Below are 20,708 nucleotides of genomic sequence, written 5' to 3'. Positions count from 1 at the left end.
ATCCTGATCTCCCACATGGTTTCATGGGCCCAAGTACTTGGACCATCTTCCATTGCCTCTTCAGGCACATTAGCAGGCAGCTGGATCAGAAGCAGAACCAGCACACAAGGTATAGGATATGGCTGTTCTAAGTGGCAGCCTAAACTGCAGCACCACAATGCTGGCATCTGATGAACTATTATGCACAGTTTTTTGGTATTTTTTGTTTTGTTTTGTTTTGTTTTGGTTTGGTTTGTTTTGTTGTTGTTGTTGTTGTTGTTGTTTTGTTTTGTTTTTTTGTAGCACAGAGAATTAAAAACATACCTGAAACACCTGAGGAAGGTCAAATATGAAAACATATCTGGGGCCGGCACTGTAGCATAGCAGGTAAAACTTCTAAGCTTCTACCTGCAATGCCAACATCCCATACGGATGCCGGTTGAGTCCCAGCTACTTCACTAACGATCCAGCTCTCTGCTTATGGCCTGAGAAAGCAGTGCAAGACGACCCAAGTGCTTGGGCCCCTACATCAGCCTGGGAGGCCTGGAAGAAGCTCCTGGCTTCTGGCTTCAGCTTGGCCCAGCACCAGTCATTAAGGCTATTTGGAGAGTGACCAGTGGATAGCAGATCTCTCCTTTCTCTCTGTTTGTCCTTCTCTCTCACTCTGTAACTCTGCCTTTCAAATAAATAGATTTTTTTTTAAAAAATCAGAAAAAGAAAGAAAAGAGTAATTAGTTGAAAGCTACAAAAATATTAGTACAGAGGCCAGAGCTGTAGCACAGCGGGTTAAAGCCCCAGCCTGCATCGTTGGCATCCTATATGGGCGCCAGTTCAAGTCCTGGCTGCTTCTCTTCCGATCCAGCTCTCTGCAATGGCGTGGGAAAGCAGTACAAGATGGCCCAAGTCCTTGGGCCTCTACACCCATATGGGAGACCTGGAAGAAGCTTCTGGCTCCTGGCTCCGGATCAGCTCAGCTCTGGCCATTGTGGTCATTTGGGGAGTGAACCAGAGGAATGGAAGACCTCTCTCTGGTTCTACCTTACTCTGTAACTCTTTCAAATAAATAAAAAATAATTCTTTAAAAAAAAATTAGCACATGCTATAACAAAGTCTATCAAGAATGAAGTTTTGGTTTCTGAATGGAAATCTTTTTAAATACAAACTATTCTCACAAGATAAAGTTATTTTTCTACTTTATTAAATAAAAAGACACTATTATAAAGGAAATCAGTAAGAAATAATGAATTTTTGAGTATACGTTTGTAGAGGCTGACTTTGCAAACACATGTTACACACAGAAGTGGTCCCTGTATTTTTTCAGGATGCCTATTGCTTCTTAAGGGTATGTACCTTTTAAATGTATCTGGTATTGACATGCTGTAGTCTACAATTTTAATTCCCATGCTAGAATCAGGCCCAGAGTATAAAGACTAACACAAATAATTTAGTATTATGGGCATCTTTTAAATCCTTCATAGCCACTAATAATTTTGTTTTGTTTCCTCTTGAGGATGTGGACACGAGAATGACTTCTAAGAACAAATGGCTGATCCTTCTCCCTTTCACAGAACTTGTCTTTAGAACTTCTACTATGTGGTATAGAAGGTTAAATCTCTCCTGCAATGCCAGAATTCCATGACACTGGTAAGAGTCCCAGCTCCTCCACTTTTGATCCAGCTCCCTGCTAATGCACCTTGAAAAGCATTGAAGGATAACCCAAGTACTTGAGCCCCTGCACCCATGTGGGAGCTGAGGAAGAAGCTCCTGTCTCTTGGCTTTGGCCTGGCTCTGCCCTGGCTATTGCAGCCATTTGAGGAGTGAACCAGTAGACAGAAGATCTCTCTCCCTAATTCTGACATACAAATAAATGAATAAATCTTTTTTAAAAGACATAAAAATTATTAATCAATTCATATTTAAAAAAAAAACTCTGAACAGGTAATGTAGTCCTATTAAGTTAAAAATTAAATAAGATATTTACTATGCTTCCTATTAAAATTAAACTACACTACAGGTTTACTACCCCTTATGTAAAATATTTGGGAGAGACATGTTTAAGATTTTTTTTTTTTACAGGCAGAGTGGACAGTGAGAGAGAGAGAGACAGAGAGAAAGGTCTTCCTTTGCCGTTGGTTCACCCTCCAATGGCCGCTGTGGCCGGCGCACCGCGCTGCCGATGGCAGGAGCCAGGTGCTTCTCCTGGTCTCCCACGGGGTGCAGGGCCCAAGCACTTGAGCCATCCTCCACTGCACTCCCGGGCCATAGCAGAGAGCTGGCCTGGAAGAGGGGCAACCGGGACAGAATCCGGCGCCCTGACCGGACCAGAACCTGGTGTGCTGGCGCCACAAGGCGGAGGATTAGCCCATTGAGCCACGGCGCCAGCCTTGAAGGTAATCTTATACAATATTTTCAATGCACCTGTGTTTTGAATCGAACTTATCACATGAAGTCAGGTGTAGAATTTTCCACTTTTGGCATCATATCTATAACTCAAAGTTTTGGATTTTGGAGCACTTTGGATTTCAGACTAAGGCTGCTCAACCTGTATTTTTCTTCATTCTATAAATATACCTGTTCTAAGTAAGGGTCAAACAGGAGAAAGGTATCAGACAACAGTTAACTGTATTGCAGATCATTACTCTTGCTTTTTGCTGAGAACCTCTCTCTCTAATTACAATCTGTTGCCTTACATCTAGATGATGAAATATATAGACATCTGAACAAAACTAACCTCCAGATTTAATTTGAAATCTATTTTCTTCACTCTGTAATTAGAAAAACTTTTTCAACAACGATGTAAGAAAACAACAGATAACAATACCAAAATAAAAAGTGATATTCAGTTTTTGAAACTCTTTTTTTTTTTAAATATTTTATTTACCAGGGCCGGCGCTGTGGCATAGTGGGTAAAGCTGCCGCCTGCAGTGCCAGCATCCCATACATATGCCAGTTTGAGTCCCAGTTGCTCCACTTCCAATCCAGGCTGCACACTAACCATCCAGCTCTCTGCTATGGACTGGGAAAGAAGTAAAAGCTGGCCCAAGTCCTTGGGCCCCTGCACCCTTCAGATTGGCACAGCTCCAGCCATTATGGCCAATTGGGGAGTGAACCAGAGGAAGGAAGACTTTTCTCTCTCTCTCCTCTCTGTGTAACTCTTTCAAATAAATAAATCTTAAAAAAAAAAAAAAAAAAAAAGTGGAGTAGTTGGGACTTGAACTTGCGACCATATGGGATGCTGGCATGCAGGCCTGGGTGTTAACCCACTGCATTACAGCGTTGGCTCCAATAAATAAAAAAGCCGGCGCCGTGGCTCAACAGGCTAATCCTCCACCTGCGGCGCTGGCACATCCAGTTCTAGTCCCAGTCAGGGTGCCGGATTCTCTTCCAGTCCAGCTCTCTGCTGTGGCCCGGGAATGCAGTGGAGGATGGCCCAAGTGCTTGGGCCCTGCACCCCATGGGAGACCAGGAGAAGCACCTGGTTTCTGCCATCAGATCAGCGCGGTGCGCCGGCCACGGCGGCCATTGGAGGGTGAACCAACAGTAAAGGAAGACCTTTCTCTTTCTCTTTCTCTCTCTCTCTCTCACTGTCCACTCTGCCTATCCAAAAAAAAAAAAAAAAAAAAAGAGGAAACAAACTTAGCTAAAGCTAGTAACATGAAACAAATCTGATACTGAACATTCTGGTCCCAGGCTGAAGCCACTAAATTCTATTTCATCACTAGATTTTTCAGCTACATGAACCAATAAACTCTCTTTCAACAAAGGTTTAAGTTCGGTTTTTTAACGATTATAGGCAAATAATAATAATAATCACCACATATAATATTTGGGTTGACACTGGCATTAACAAATCACATTCTTTCTAAAGACTGATTGATGTATTTATTTGAAAGGCATTAGGGAAGAACAGGGAGAGAGATCTTCCATCCACTGGTTCACCTCCCAAATGGCAACAATAGCCGGGGCTGGGCTAGGCTGAACCCACAGGGTCTGGAACTACACCTAATTCTCCCACATGGGTGTTAGGGACCCAAGCACTTGGGGCATCTTCTGCTGCTTTCCCAGGCACTTTAGCAGGGAGCTGGATCAGAAAGTGGAGCAGCTAGGAGTAAATCAGTACTCATATGGAATGCCAGAGGTGGCTTAATGAGCTGTACCACAAAGCTGGCCCCTAATCAAATCATATTAATACCTTGGTTGATGTCCACTTGCCAATTCTACCCTTGGATCCCATTTATAAGTAATCAGAGCTTCCTTCTGCCTCTAAGCTAGTATCTTGCCCTAGCAGATGCTTAAGTTGTATCTCTTGAACCAAATTAACAGGGCATGACCCAAAAGAGATTTGAGAGAAATTTATTATACAAGGTAGAACAAGTCCTATTGTCTTCTAAGAGCAATAAAACTAATTTTGAGACACTGTTTCTCAAACTTTTTTGACTGTGTTTCACAATAAGCAGTGTGTTTCAGATTACAAAGTGGTACACACAATCTATGTAACTGGAAAAAAGAAAAGATGTTAAGAAACAATACTTGCCTCTTTCTACATGCAAAGCACTCTAGTATTTTCCATTCCTGTTTAAAATATTCATCATCATCCCTCAAACTGACTCCACACCCCATACAAGGGTAATGAATGACCTATACACTGAAAATGTTAGTCCTGGGAGTTCTCTTAAAATGGGGAATATGCCTGTAAACAGGTCAGGACAAACAGCACAATAAGAATATATTCTGGTCTAGGCCGGCGCAGCGGCTCAATAGGCTAATCCTCCACCTTGCGGCGCCGGCACACCGGGTTCTAGTCCCGGTCGGGACGCCAGATTCTGTCCCAGTTGCCCCTCTTCCAGGCCAGCTCTCTGCTGTGGCCAGGGAGTGCAGTGGAGGATGACCCAAGTCCTTGGGCCCTGCACCCCATGGGAGACCAGGAGAAGCACCTGGCTCCTGCCATTGGATCAGCACAGTGCGCCGGCTGCAGCGCGCCGGCCACAGTGGCCATTGGAGGGTGAACCAACAGCAAAGGAAGACCTTTCTCTCTGTCTCTCTCTCTCACTGTCCACTCTGCCTGTCCAAAAAAAAAAAAAAAAAAAAGAATATATTCTGGTCTAAATACCCTTAAACGTAGATTAGGTTAAAAGCTTCTTAACAAGTTCTACTTCTTGTCTGCTCTCACCTTTCCCTATCATGCAAGAATTATTAGACTTTCAGGGTTGCTGCTCAATTCTTCAAAGTGGTCAACAGTCTATTAGACTCAAATCTTAAACATGACCAGAGTCATAGCAACAAATCCACTAAAAGAATAAAACATTTTTTTTTCGTTTATTTAGGGGCATAATGGGTAAAGCCACCACCTGCAATGCAGGCATCCCATTTGGGCACCGGTTGGAGTCTCAGTTGCTCCACTACTGATCCAGCTCTCTGCTGTGGCCTGGGAAAGCAGCAGAAGATGACCCAAGTCCTTGGGCCCTTGCATCCGTGTGGGAGACCTGGAAGAAGCTCCTGGCTCCTGGCTTGAGATCGGCAAAGCTCCGGCTGTTGCGGCCATCTGGAGAGTGAACCAGCAAATAGAAGACCTTTCTCTTTCTCTGCCTCTCTGTAGCTCTGCCTTTCAAATAAATAAATAAATTAAAAAAAAAAAAAAGGGTTTATTTATCTATTTAAAAGGCAGAGTGACAGGAGAGGGAGAGAGAATTCCTTTGAGGCTGGTGCTGTGGTACAGCAGGTTAAACCGCCATCTGCAGCCCCAGCATCCCACATGAGCACCAGTTCATGTCCTGCTTGCTCCACTTCCTAATGTGTCTGAGAAAGTAGCAGAGGATGGCCCAAGTGCTTAGGACCCTGCATCCACGTGGGGGAACTGGAGGAAGCTCCTGGCTTCAGCCTGGCCCAGCCCCAGCCATTGCAGCCATTTGGGGTATGAACGAGCAAATGAAGATCTCTCTCTCCCTCTCTCTGTAATTCTGACTTATAAATACATAAATAAATCTTTAATATATATATATTCATTTAAAGTGACATGGAATTTACAAGAACATTCTATTACTATGAATTTCTCAAGGGTTACAAAAACCTTTCTCTTCAAAGTCTACTTTTTCTGTATCCTAAATTACCACCTACAATTAATAAAAGCTGTTCTTCAAATCTTGCAAAATCAGATGCTAAGTAGTTACTAATGCCATCACATCAACAGATTACCACCAAACCCTATCAGGTAAGAGGGCCACAAAAATCATTTGCCTATCAAGAGAATTACCAACATTAAAAGAGAGAGAAAGGAAAGAAGAAAAAATAGGGAATCATTAAAACATGGTGGCTCAGGGTACATAAAGCCGAGTCCTGCAGTGCGGGCATCCCATATAGGCACCAGTTCAAGTTCTGGCTGCTCCACTTCCGATCGATCCAGCTCTCTGCTGTGCCTGGGAAAGCAGTAGAAGATGGCCCAAGTCCTTGGGTCTCCCACGTGGGTACAGGGGCCCAAGGATTTGGGCCATCTTCTACTGCTTTCCCAGGCCATAGCAGAGAGGTAGATAGGAAGTAGAGCAGCCAGGACTCGAACCGGTGCCCTTATGGGATGCCAGCACTGCAGGCAGTAGCTTTACCCACTTCCACAGCATCAGCCCCTAGATTTATACTTTAAAAACCAATTCACGGAGCCAGTAGTGTGGTGTATTGGATTAAGCCACCACCTCTGATGCTGGCATCCCATATAGGCAGCAGTTTGAGTCTCAGCTGTTCCACTTCTGATCCAGCTCCCTGTTAATGTGCCTGGGAAAGCAGCGGATGATGGCCCAAGTGCTTGGGCCCCTGCACCCATGTGGGAAACCCAGATGAAGCTCCTGGCTTCCACCTGGCCCAGCTGTTGCAGACATTTGGGGAATGAACCAGTTAGAAAGATCTGTGTAACTGACTTTCAAATAAATAAGCAAATATTAAAAAAAAAAAAAACTGGATTCATTTGATTTTCTGAAGCTACATTAAGTTATTTGGCTCTATAGTCTATCATTCACAAAAGTAACCAAATATATAAAGCTTGAAGAGTCAAATTAGAATGCTGAAAACATCTTGAATTATTTGAAAATTACATTAACATTTCCGCTATACACTCTCCAAAGATCTTCTCTTTAGCCATCACAGTGACAGAACTGCAGACAACTTAATGGTGATTTGTTAAGATCACTTCAATTCATGAGCTTTAAAAGCATTTAAAGAGCTTAATCATTTCATCTGGAAAGTGACAAAGAGTTCCACGCCAGGATGGAATCAAAGTTTTTAGTTTCTAGGTATTCAGGACTCTGAAAAATGCCAGGATGGTGTACTGGGGGAAAAAGAACTTTAGAATGAGCCATAATAGTAATTGCTAACATTTATTTAGTCCCCTCTCACACAGGCCCAGCATTATTTAATTCCTTTACATTAATTATTTCATGTAGCCCATGTACCAATTTATTAAATAGATACTACTATTATCCCCAACGAGTCCAAAGTCATAAGTAAACGGAAGGGAATGGACTCGACTCCAGGAACTCTTATCACCTGGAAGTGGTACCTAGCAGTAAATTCTGTTCCTAACTACCACTTTGGGAATCTGCACAAGCCAAATACACCCTGAGCCTGTTTATTCATCCGTAAAAACGCAGCGAGCGCTAATGTTCCTTCCAGCTCTGCCTAGGTTTATCATCAACCTTGCGAGCTCCCTGAGCGTCAAGACAGTGTCATTCCTTCTCTTAACTGAATTCAATTGAAAAAAAAAAAAAATTACAACAAATCCAATGGGTGGCCGGCCAAGCACTGCGCGGGGCCCCAGCCCAAGCCCCCCACTCCCTGTGCGCTCGCCCGCGGGCGTCAGCAGGCCCCCACTCTCCCCACAAGTCCGCCAGACCCACCGAGGAACTCTCCCCGCGGGCGGCCCCCAGGAACACTGGCGCCCCCGGGCCAGCCCCAGCTCCGGTTCCCGGGCCCACTCACCCTTCAGGTGGTCTCCGCTACCTGACGCCGCGGGACCTCGCGTCCTCGCTGCCCCATCTCTCACTGGGGTCGTGTGCGGCGCCTCCGTCGACGATCGTTCGACGACTCTGCCTTTCGCCATGGCTGCCACAAGGGAAGGAGCGAGCGGGGTGGTGCCGCGCCCACTTAACAACTAAACTCCCCCGGCAAGAGCTTCCAGCACCGAGTTGCCACAGCCAGAGCCTCTGCCGGCGCGACCTCCTCACCTGACAGGACCTCTGGCCCCGGAGCACCGTGACGCTCAGAGACCCGCAGGGCGGGCAGACTAGGACTAGGCTCCGCCCCGCCCCGCCCCCAAGCCTCGCGCGCTCGCGCCGGCCCAGTAACCGTGAGACAAGTCAGGGTCCGGCCCCGCCCCGTTCGCGGCCCCGCCCCTCGCCTGAGGGGAGCATGCGCACTCGCGGCCCCCAAGTCACCAGGCTGCGGCTCGCGCACGGTGTGGAATTGCGCAGCTTGAAAGAGCCGGAAGTGCGGTCCCAAGCACTTCAAAGCCTTTGTCCCTGCCGCCGGAAGTACTTGCCAGTGATTAGTAGGCGTTTCGCGGCTGACGGTTCACTCCATTGTTTTGTACGCCAATTGCACGAGCAGGTGTCGAGAATCGGAAGGGGTAGAGAATGCGTGATCTGAAGATGGTGGGAAGAAAAGCCTGATCGCGATCTAACTGCATTTCAGGAAGCTAAGGCTTCGGGAGGCGCTATAACCTGTGAAGGTCACAGGGTGGCAGAAGTGGATTTAGAATCCGGTTTTTCTTGCTTCCGAGCAAGTACTTACCATCGTCCTGCCCAACCTCACTAGTAAATCCGGGTCATTACACTTAGCTTTTCTTCTTGCTGAACCCAAACTTACCTTTTAGACATTTCTATTCCTACCCCTCAGAGCAGCATTCAGCTTGCTGTCATAGCTGACTATTGGAACTCCCTCTTAAACGCAAACGTGGCAATGTATAAAAATATTCTGATTGTTCCTATTCAGGCACAGTTACAGCTCCAGGAAATTACTCAATGAAAACAAACGTGCAGAAGGATTTGTTCTGATCAATAGTATTTATTAGTATAATGGCAAGAATGTGCAAGAAATCTAAAAACCGACAGTAAGGGAAAATGGCTAAGTAAATTATAGAAGACTCATTTGATGGTATTGTGTAAATGTCCTTTGTCTACTTCTGAGGTCTCCAAAGAGATACTTCCCCATTTTATTTCCTGCGTAGTCATTATTAAAAACAATACTTACATGAGTTACTTATTTTGCACCTCCACCTCAAGAATATAAGTGTTATTAAGTCAGGGACCTTATCTTTTTGAGTACCATTGTGGGCATTCAATTAACTTACTGAATTTTCAATCATAGAAAATCATTTACAAGGAGACTAATAATGTGGATGGTGCAAAAACATTCCAAGACATAACTGGAAAAACTAAAATAACAATATTAGAAAAAATGCACAAGCAGGTAAATGTGCATCTTTAGAGTAAGGTAGGTCTTAATGAGTAAGAAGCAAAATTATTTAGAATACATTTGATGTATTTTACTACATAAAAAAAAGACTAGTGGGGCAGGTATTTAACACAGCAGTTAAGACTCTAACTCCATATTGGAGTGCCTGAATTCTAGGGAGGCAAGAGGTAATGAATGGCTCAAGTACCGGGGTTCCTGCCACCCACCTGTGAGGCCCAGACTGAGTTCCTGGCTACTGATTAGGTCTGTCCCAGTGCTGGCTGGTGTAGGCATTTGGAGAGTCAACCAGCAGGTGGGAGACCTCTGTCTGTGTGTGTGTCTCTCTCTGCCTTTCATATAAATATAATATATAAAGAAAATTTATTAAAAACCAAAAATTTACAGCAAAAACAAAAGTAATCTCTAAATATAAAAAAAGACTGAGAAAAGAATTAGCCACACAAATAAGAATTACTATGTCAGTAAGAATATCATAACTCAATAGGAAAAAGAGCGATGAACATGAATCATCAATTCACACACACAAAAAAGGCAGCCAATAATCAACAACCTGAGGGCCAGCATGGTGGCACGGCAGATTAAGCTGCCATTTGTGATACCAGCATCTCATATTGGAGTGTGAGTTTGGTTCAAGTCTCAGATATTCCCTTTCCCATCCAGCTTCCTACTAATGTACCCGGGAAGGTAGTGGATCGCCATCCATCTAAGAGCCCCAGATGGCTTTGGCAAGGCCCATCTCTGGTTATTGTGGCCAGCAGATGGAAGATCTCTCTCTCTCTCTCTCTCTCTCTCTCTCTCTCTCTCTCTCTCTCCTCCTTTCTCCCTCCTCTCTCTCTCCTCTCTCTTTCCCCCCTCCTCTTTTCTCTTTTTATTTTTCTTTGTCTCTCTCTCTCCTCTCTCTTCTCTCCTCCTCCCCTTCTTCTTCTCTTCATCTCTTCTTCTTCTTCTTTCTCCCTCTTCTCCCCCCCCCCCCCATGGGACCCACAAGAAGCTCCTGGCTTCAATTGGCCCAGCTCCAGCCATTATGGAAGACTTCTCTCTCTCTCTCTCATTTTTGTAACTCTGTCTTTCAAATAAATAAATCTTTAAAAAAAAAAAACTATCTTGTCTCCCTCTGTCACTCTGCTTTTCCAATAAATACATAAATAATACATATATATATATATGTATTTATTTTTTTAAGTCTGAAACAAAGGGCAGGAGACCAGAAAGAGAGATAGGAGTAGGATTTTATCACAAAGCCTGAAAGCTTGAACTTAATCCTCAAAGATACATGAAGCCATTGAAGAACTTTTCACTGGAGAAGACTTATTAAAGTAAAACTGAAAGAGTGTCACAACAGCAACAGAAAGGGAGGTTACAAAGTTACCGTAATTATACTGGCTTGAGCCAGGATTGTGGCCTGGAAACAAAGAAAAAATATCATATATAAGGTGATGAATGAGAAAAACTGTTTTCAAACTTTTATTACTTTTTAAAAATATTTATTTATTTATTTATTTATTTGAAAGTCAGAGTTACACAGAGAGGAGAGGCAGAAAGAGAGAGAAGTCTTCCATCTGATGGTTCACTCCCCAACTGGCTACAACGGCCGGAGCTGCACCCATCCGATGCCAGGAGCCAGGAACTTCTTCTGGGTCTCTCACATGGGTGCAGGGGCCCAAGGACTTGGGCCATCTTCTGCTGCTTTCCCAAGCCATAGCAGAGAGCTTGATTGGAAGTGGAGCAGCCGGGTCTCGAACCAGTGCCCATATGGGTTGCAGGCGCTTCAGGCCAGGGCGTTAACCTGCTGTACCGCAGCGCCAGCCCACATACATTTTTATTACTTTAATTACATGAGTAAATGCAGTCATTCCAGAACAGTATTGACAAAGCAAATTATCAGTCAGAAAAACATTAAAATTATCTCTGATATTAATACCCATAGATAATTTTATGTGGGACATGCCTTTCTGGAATACTAGAAATGTTAAAGTAGAATCCAGGGGACTTAGTGTCCTAATTAGATGGGGATCTTAGTGATAGGGAAGGGACTCAGTATTTGGAGAGTTTCTGCTTCAGGAAGTTGAAGGGAGTAATTGTACTAAGACTACAAGAAGAGCTGGACTGGAAGGAAAGGCCCTGAGTTTCGCGTTGGATACTCTACCTGCCTCTGCCTTATCTCCTGACTTCTACCACCTTTTCTCAGCTAAAACTTTCCTTGCTGTGGTCATTAATGAGCTTCTTTTTGTTGAATACATGGTTAGTTTCCTGTAATCTACTACCTGTCTGCATTGCTTCATACATTAACTGCTCCCTCCTGCATGGTTTTCATAATTCTCTGACCATGTGTTAGATACTTTTGAAGGAACGTCTTTACCCCACAACCTAAATTCTGGTATTTCCACCAAGGTGTCCACTCTGTTCACAATGCTTAAGTTCTGGGCAAGCCTAGTCACTACTTCAACAACCACTCACAAAGAAATGTTTTTCTCTTTTTCAGTCCTCTTTATGTTGCTGTAACAGAATACCACAGACTAGGTAATCTATAAACAACAGAAATGTATTTGGCTCACAGTTCTGGAGACTAGAAAATCCAACATCAAGGTGAGGATCTTTCTACTACTACATAATTCCATCACAGAAAGCAGAAAGGCAAGTAAACAAAAAAAGGCAGGAGAGTGCACCAGAGCAAAACACAACCTACTTTCAATGATTGGATTTTTTTTTTTTTTTATTTGAGACACAGAGAAAGAGCTCCCATTCACTGGGTTATTCCCCTACATGCCTACAACAGCCATGGTTAGAGCCTGGAACTTAATCCAGGTCTCCCATGTGGGTGGTAGGGACCCAGCTACTTGAGCCATCACCTGCTGTGTCCCAGTGTCGGAGTTAGTAGGAATCTTGAGTCAGAAGCAAAGCTGGAACGTGAACCCAGGCACTTTATGGGATGCAAGCATCCTAATTTAGTCTTAACCACTAACCTGCCTCCCAGAAACTTTTTTTTTTTTTAAAGATTTATTTGAGAGCTACAGAGAGAAAGAGGGAGCGGGGGGGAGAGAAAGAGAAAGATCTTCCATTTGCTCGCTGGTTTACTCCCCAAATGGCCACAACAGCCAGAGCTGGGTTGATCTGAAGCCAGGAGTCAGGAGCTTCTGCTGGGTCTCTCACATGGGTGCGAGGACCCAAAGACTTGGGCCATCCTCTGCTGCTTTCCTAGGAACATCGGCAGGGGTGCTGGTTTAGAAGTGGACTTGAACCAGTGCCCAGATAGGATGCCGGCACTGCAGGCTGGGCTTTAACCTGCTGTACCACAGTGCCGGCCTCCCAGAAACTCCTTTCTTAAAGGCAGCACTCATGTGGCCTCATCACCTCTCAAAGGCCCCACCTCTTCTTTTTTTTTTTTTTTTTTTTTTTTTTTTTTTTTTTTTTTTTTGACAGGCAGAGTGGACAGTGAGAGAGAGAGACAGAGAGAAAGGTCTTCCTTTTGCTGTTGGTTCACCTTCCAATGGCCGGCGCGCTGCGGCCGGTGCACTGCGCTGATCTGAAGCCAGGAGCCAGGTGCTTTTCCTGGTCTCCCATGGGGTGCAGGGCCCAAGCACTTGGGCCATCCTCCACTGCACTCCCAGGCCACAGCAGAGAGCTGAAAGGCCCCACCTCTTAACACTGTTAAAATGGTGATTAAATTTCAACATGAATTTTTGAAGGGACAAACATTCAAATATTAGCAATCTCAAATGCCACATGATGCACGTAAAGCCTGTTAGACATTTACACCAGCATGTTCCAAAAACATGTCAAATTCACAACATTTAAATATGAAATCAACATCTTTCCCTCCAAACTTAATCTACTCTCTGTATTCACAATTTTTTAAGATGGCATCACCAGTTTCCCTTTTATACTCAGGTGAGAAAGCCAAAATTTCTCATTTAATGTTCATTTATTACATTCAACTTGATGGATGAATGAATTCCTTCCTGACTTTCAAACTTAAGTCCAGTAAAAAACACTTAGTCCAGGCTGGTCTCCATCTCCTTTCTCTCTCTCTCTCTCTCTCTTTTTTACAGGCAGAGTGGACAGTGAGAGAGAGAGAGAGACAGAGAGAAAGGTCTTCCTTTATTCCTTTGGTTCCCCCCCCCCGGTGGCCGCTGCAGCCAGCGTGCTGTGGCCGGCACACTGAGCTGATCCGAAGCCAGGAGCCAGGTGCTTCTCCTGGTCTCCCGTGCAGGTGCAAGGCCCAAGGACCTGGGCCATCCTCCACTGTACTCCAGGGCCACAGCAGAGAGCTGGACTGGAAGAGGAGCATCCGGGACAGAATCTGGTGCCCTTACTGGGACTAGAACCCAGGGTGCCAGCGCTACAGGCAGATGATTAGCCTATTGAGCTGCGGCGCTGGCCTCTCTCTTTTTTTTTTAAAGATTTATTTATTTTATTTGAAAGGCAGAGGGAGAGAGAGAAAGTTTCCTATCTGCTGGTTCACTCCCCAGATGGCTGCAACAGCTGGAGCTGTGCCAATCCAAAGCCAGGAGCTTCTTCCTGGTCTCCCACATAGGTACAGGGGTTCAAGGCCTTGGGCCATCCTCTGCTGCTTTCCCAGGACATAGCAGAGAACTGGATGGGAAATGGAGCAGCCAGGACTCAAACCGGCACCCATATGGGATGCCAGCACTTCAGGTAGCAGCTTTACCCACTACACCACAGCACCAGCCCCTCCTTACTCTATTCACATTTCATGATCCTTCTTTTGACTTACCTCTGATCAATTTTCTATGTTACTACCAGAGTGTTCTCTAAGAGATAATTGTGAAGCCCTTCAGGATCTGACCAAAGCTCAAATGATCTAGCTGACTCTGAATCCAATATGAATAAATACATAAATGAGGTAGAAAGGTATATATAGTATTCTGAACATGCCACCCTCACTAGCTGTGCTGTGCCCTTGCAGTAATTAACCTCCTGCCTTAACATCTTCTCCCCAGTGTTTCCCTATGATCAGCTGTGCTTATCTTTGAAAATCTGGGCTAAGGGTACTATTAGAGGTTCATTTGCTTAGAGTGTCCCCAAATAAACTGGTTAGTGTGAGTTGCTCCAGGAAAGCTTTATTTACAAGAGGCAGTGGTCTCTTTAGGTAGTTCCCTAAAAACAATTGCTGCTTCAGATGCCCACATCCCACATTGGAGTAGCTGAGTTTTAGTCCTGGGTCCACTCCCAGCTTCCTACTAAGCATGCCCTGCAAAGCAGCAGGTGGTAGCTCAAGTATACGGGTCTCCACCACCCACCTGGGAGACCTGACTCCTTGGCTTTGGCGTCTAGTGAATAAACCAGGAAATAGAGGACCTCTCGCTCTCTCTCTCTCTCTCCTCCCTCACCCCCGTCACTTTGCCTTTCAAATGGTTAAATGAATGAATATTTGGAAGAGAATGAAAGAAAAGAAAATCAATTCCACAAAATAATATTGAACAATTATTATTATTGTTTGTTGTTTGAATAGACACAGTTAATAAACTCCTTTCAACACGTCTGTACTTCCTGTTTATTCTCAGTTCCACCCCTTTTCTCTTCCCTCCTAGTCTCCAGAGCAAAGATATCCTCTTCCGCTTTTAGTCTTGCCCCACAGGTCCCAGAGGCCTAGCCTTTGTGAAAGCACAGCAAAATATTTTTCTAATAAAAGTTAAGAAACTTTCTGAGAATCTAAAATTAACATTTATGAAAGTATACTATATGGAGGAATAGACGTAATTAAGCATCACAGCCTACTTCACAAACTCAACATGGGAGTTGAGAAATCAGGAAAAATACAATTGCCAGTACCCCAGAAGATCCCCATATTTCCAATTCACTATTCATCTTCCCTGAGAGAAACCACTGGAAAATCTTTTTAAAATATAATACAGAAACCAATTTGAGATTTCTACTCTGGCCACGGCAAAGTAATTGGTACCAGATTGGTCCCATCTCTGTAAACAACTGGAAAGCTGGACAACATATTTGAAACAACTGATTTTTGTTTGTTTGCTTGTTTTTTTTAAGATTTATTTATTTTTATTTTAAAGGTAGAGTTACAGAGAAAAAGAGAGACAGAGGTCTTCTATCAGCTGGTTCACTCTCCAAATGGCCGCAACGGCCGGAGCTGCCCGAATGTGAAGCCAGGAGCTTCTTTCGGGTCTCCCACGTGGGTGCAGGGGCCCACGGACTTGGGCCATCTTCTGCTGCTTTCCCAGGCCATAGCAGAGACCTGGATTGGAAGAGGAGCAGCCGGGACTTGAACCAGCACTCATATGGGATGCCAGCACTGCAGGAGGCAGCTTTACTCCCTATGCCACATCACTGGCCCTGAAACAACTATTTTTAAATATTGAATTAAAACATCCAGTCAGGGGATATGATCCTTGGGAGAAAGGAAACAAAACAAAAGGTAAACCTCATGTTCACCAATGGGTTTCTATCTGAAGGTTCTTTCTGGGCCACACCACAAGAAGGAGTAGCTCAAAAACACAGTGATGTTATTGACATAAGAAAGAGACTGGAGTTCTAAGTTATCAATATGACTGCAGGACAGGATACCAGAGAGAAACAAAGCAGCTTTAGAAAGCTGCTGGGGCTGGTGTTGTAGCCCAGAGGTTTAAGTCTCCACCTGCAATGCCATCATCCCAAATGAGTGCCAGTTCAAGTGCTTCAAGTCCCAGCTGCTCCACTTCTGATTGAACTTCTTGCTAATGCACCTGGAAAAGCAGCAGAAGATGGCCCAAGTGCTTGGGTTTCTGACACCCACGTGGAAGACCCAGATGGAGTCCCAGGCTCCTGTCTTTGGCCAGGCCTGGCTCTGGCAATTGCAGCTATTCAGGGAATGAACCAACCAGCAAATAGAAGATGTCTCTCTAACTATGCTTTTCTTTTTTATTATTTTATTATTTTTTATTTTGTTTAAAGGTCTTCCTTCCGTTGGTTCACTCCCCAAATGGCCACTACGGCCAGCACTGTGCCAATCCGAAGCCAGGAGCCAGGTGCCTCTTCCTGGTCTCCCATGTGGGTGCAGGGGCCCAAGTACCTGGGCCATCCTCCACTGCCCGCCTGGGCCACAGCAGAGAGGTGGACTGGAAGAGGAGCAACCAGGACTAGAACCCAGCGCCCATATGGGATGCTGGCGCCACAGGTGGAGGATTAGCCAAGTGAGCCATGGCGCCAGCCTCTAATTCTGCTTTTCAAATAAACAAATCATTTTAGAGAGAGAGATAGAGAGAGAGAAAAAAAATTTTTTTTAATTTAAAAAGCTTGTTGAGGGGGGAGGCCCTGGTGTTGCGGTGTAGCTGGTAGAGCCATCATCTTCACCACCAGCATCCCATATGGTGCCAATTTGAGTCCCAGCTGCATTACTTCAAATTCAGCTCCCTGCTAATGTGCCCAAGATAGCAGTGGAGGATGGCCGAAGTACTTTGGCCCCTGCTACCCATGTGGGAGACCCAGATGGCGTTCCAGGTTCAGGTGGAAGATCTTTCTCTTTATCTCTTTCTTTGTAACTCTGCCTTTCAAATAAATGAATACATCTTTTGAAAAAGTAATTAGGGGCCTGGCTATGGCACTGTGGGTTAACACCCTGGCCTGAAGCGCCAGTATCCCATATGGGTGCAGGTTTGAGACCCAGCTGCTCCACTTCTGATCCAGCTCTCTGCTATGGCCTGGGAAAGCAGCAGAAGATGGCCCCAAGGCCTTGGGCCCCTGTACCCCCATGGGAAATCTGGAAGAAGCTCCTGGCTCCTGGCTTCAGATCAGTGCAGCTCTGGCTGTTGTGGCCAATTGGGGAGTGAACCATTGGATGCAAGACCGCTCTCTCTCTCTCTCTCTCTCTCTGCCTCTCCTTTCTCTATCTAACTCTGCCTTTCAAATAAATAAATAAATCTTAACAAGTAAAAAAATTATTAAATATTTTTATTAAAAGAAAAAGCTACATGACGTTTTAAAAAACTGCACGGAGGGGCTGGCACTGTGGCCAAGTAGTTTAAGTAGTAGATTAAGCCCCTGTCTGCAGTGCCAGCATCCCATATAGGCACTGGTTCAAGACCCTGCTGTTCCACTTCTGATCCAGCTCCCTGCTAATGGCCTGAAAAAACCGTGGCAGAAGGCCCAAATGCTTGGGCCCCTGCACCCATGTGTGAGACCAGAGGAAGCTCCTGGCTCCTGGCTTCAGATTGGCCCAGTTCCAGACATTGAGGCCATTTGGGGAGTAAACCAGAGGAAGGAAGATCTCTCTTTCATTCTCTGTCTCTCTCCCTTCTCCTCTGTAACTCTGCCTTTCCTAAATAAATAAATAAATAAATAACTTTTTTAAAAAAAGAAGGAAAAAAATTGTGATCCATAACCAGAAGAAAAATCAACAAATAGACCCAGAATTGACTTTTTAAAAATTTATCTATTTATTTATTTTCAATTTACTTGAATGACAGAGAGACAAAAAAGACAGAGATCTTCCATCCACTCCCCAAATAGTTGCAAAACCCAGGCTGGGCCAGACCAAAGTCAGGAACTACAACTGAATCTGGGTGTCCCTTCACAGGTGGCAAGGACTCTAGTACTTAACTGAAACCATTACCTGCTGCTTCCCAGGCAGTACACTAGAAGGAAGCTGAATTGGAAGTGGAAGACTGGGACTTGAACCAGGCACTCAGATATAGGATGCAGGCTCAGATATGGGATGCAGGCATCTTAAGTGGTGACCTAACCACTGTGCCAAATAGCATTTCCAAGAAATTACATTTTAGGAAAGTAATTGTAAACATATTTAAGAATGTAAAGGAAGCTGGGACCAGCATTGTAGTGCAGTGGGTTAAGCCACTACTTGCAACACTGCATCTTCTGTGAGCACTGGTTCAAGTCCCAGAGCTGATCCACTTCTAATTCAGCTCCCTGCTAATGTGCCTAGCAGACCCAGATGAAGTTCTTGACTCCTGCTTTGGCCTGACCCAGCTCAGGGAGTGAACCAGCAGAATGAGGAGTATCATATAAAGAAATGTAACTTATAAATCATTAACAAAATAGAAATCCTAGAACTGAAAAACAGTTTCTGAAATGAAAAATTACTTAACATGCTTAATAGCAGTTTAGATACCACATGAAAAAGGACCAGTGAATCTGAAGACAGGGCAAAAGAATTTTCTCAGATTGTAGCACACAGAGAAAATGGGCTGAGTCTAACATATGTCTAGTCAGAATTTCAGAAAGAAAGAAAAAAAATATTGTATTTGAAGTAACTGGAGAAATTAGAAATTTATTGAAAATATTAAGACTAAAGATGAAAAATTTAATGAACCTCATGCAGGATAAATAAAAGAAAATAAACTCAGGCACATTATGGTGATATTGCCAAAGATGAACAGAAAATTTTCAAATGACCAGAAGAAGCCTGGGTGAGAAAGACATATTTCATGTCTAGAACAAAAATGAAAACAAATTCTGACTAATCATAAAAAAATAAACAAAAAATTGCAAACAAGAAAATGGAATAATTCCTGAAAGTACTTAAAGAAAATAAAATGAAACTGTGAATCAAGAATTTTAAAACTATCAAAAATGGCTGCATCTGTAAAGGACACAAAAAGAAAATGAGGGCGTTTGAGACAAAAGCTGATTTATCATCAGTAGACCTGGAATATAAGGAATGTTGAACAGGGGCCAGCGCTGCGGTGTGGAGCTAGAGCCACCTTCTGCAGCGCCTGCATCTCATATGAGCACCAATTCTAGTCTGGATGTTCCATTTGCAATCCAGCTCCCTGCTAATGCACCTGGAAAAGCAGCAGAAGATGACTCAAGTTCTTGGGCCTTTGCACTCATGTGGGTGAGCCGGAGAAGTTCCTGGCTCCTCCTGGCTTTGGCCTGGCCCAGCCCTGGTTGTTGTGGCCATTAGGAGAGTAAAGCAGCCAATGGAAGACCTCTCTTGGTTTCTCTCTTTGCCTCTGTCTCACTCTCTCTGTAATTCTGATTTCAAATAAATGAGTAAAAATCTTTAAAGAGAGAGAGATGTTGAACAAGACTGTTGGCAGAAGAAAATACAAACCCACAGAGGAATAAAGAATGTCAAAAATGGTAAACAGAAAAGACTTTTCTCTCATTACATAATTTCTTAGTGATAATAGGTACTCAGACATTGTTGGTAGGAGTGTTAAATGGTGCAAACACTTCGACAAAAGTTTTGGCAGTTCCTTACAAAAGTAAACAAATATCTACCTCATGACCCAGCAGTGTCTTTTTTTTTTTTTTTTTTTTGACATGCAGAGTGGACAGTGAGAGAGAGAGAGACAGAGAGAAAGATCTTCCTTTGCCGTTGGTTCATCCTCCAATGGCCGCCGCGGCCGGCGCGCTGCGGCCGGCGCACCGTGCTGATCCGGTGGCAGGAGCCAGGTGCTTCTCCTGGTCTCCCATGGGGTGCAGGGCCCAAGCACTTGGGCCATCCTCCACTGTACTCCCTGGCCACAGCAGAGAGCTGGCCTGGAAGAGGGGCAACCAGGACAGAATCCGGTGCCCCGACCAGGACTAGAACCCGGTGTGCCGGCGCCGCAAGGTGGAGGATTAGCCTAGTGAGCCACGGCGCCGGCTCAGCAGTGTCATCCTTAGGTATCTACCCATGAGAACTGAAAAGCATATGTCCACAAAAAAAAAAAAAAAAAAAAAAAAAAAAAAAAAAAAAAGAACATTTACAGCAGCATTGGTCACAACCGCTACAAACCACAAACAAGTGGGTGAGACCAGTCCCTGAAGTAGTGCAACCTGGTACAGGGTGTGAGGGCCCAGACAGAATGAGGAAAGTGGCTCCCCACAGAGGCCTACACACCAGGCAGACTGAAGAGAGTGTTCTACAGAGAGGCAGCCCAGTATGGAGTTGCAGAACCCAAGCAAAATGGGTCAGGGGTGCCCACGTCTGCTCCCAGGTTTGATGATTAGCTAGCAGGATGCATGGGACTCAACATGCAGTTACAGCTATCACTATAGCCACGCCTATGACTTACAACAACAAAATGACACAGACCCAAATCAGCAAAGGAGAAGACACACGGGGCAAGGTACAGAGGAAATCAGGGTGAGCTTCAAAAGTTCCCTCCCAGTGGGATCACACACTCCACATGCTTCATTCCTCCAGAAGAAACTTGGGACGGCATACTGGTATAGGAAGTGCTATTTCCCAAGGAAGCTTGTTAGAAACTCAGTGCCGGCTGGCGCCATGACTCACTAGGCTAATCCTCCGCCTGTGGCGCAGGCACTCTGGGTTCTAGTCCTGGTTGGGGCGCCGGTTCTGTCCTGGT

The 20,708-nt window shown here is 44.6% G+C and overlaps 1 protein-coding gene across 3 annotated transcripts in view; it reads right to left on the bottom strand.

The window, feature by feature from the left end:
- The window catches only part of TMEM41B (transmembrane protein 41B), a 33,122-nt gene extending 24,766 nt beyond the window's left edge, over window positions 1–8,356 (bottom strand). For all 3 annotated transcript variants that reach the window (XR_011388528.1, XM_008265991.4, XM_051824435.2), the window contains exon 1: window positions 7,942–8,356. Coding sequence is in view for 2 of the 3 variants with exons in the window: in XM_008265991.4 (XP_008264213.3) it covers window positions 7,942–8,062 (121 nt within the window). In the remaining variant the exon portion in view is untranslated. The remainder of the gene's footprint in view (window positions 1–7,941) is intronic.
- Window positions 8,357–20,708: the final 12,352 nt, after the last annotated feature.

This window comes from Oryctolagus cuniculus, chromosome 1 (genome assembly GCF_964237555.1).
Source record: "Oryctolagus cuniculus chromosome 1, mOryCun1.1, whole genome shotgun sequence".
NCBI classification, from domain to species: Eukaryota; Metazoa; Chordata; class Mammalia; order Lagomorpha; family Leporidae; genus Oryctolagus; species Oryctolagus cuniculus.
This window is presented reverse-complemented; position numbering and strand designations above follow the sequence as displayed.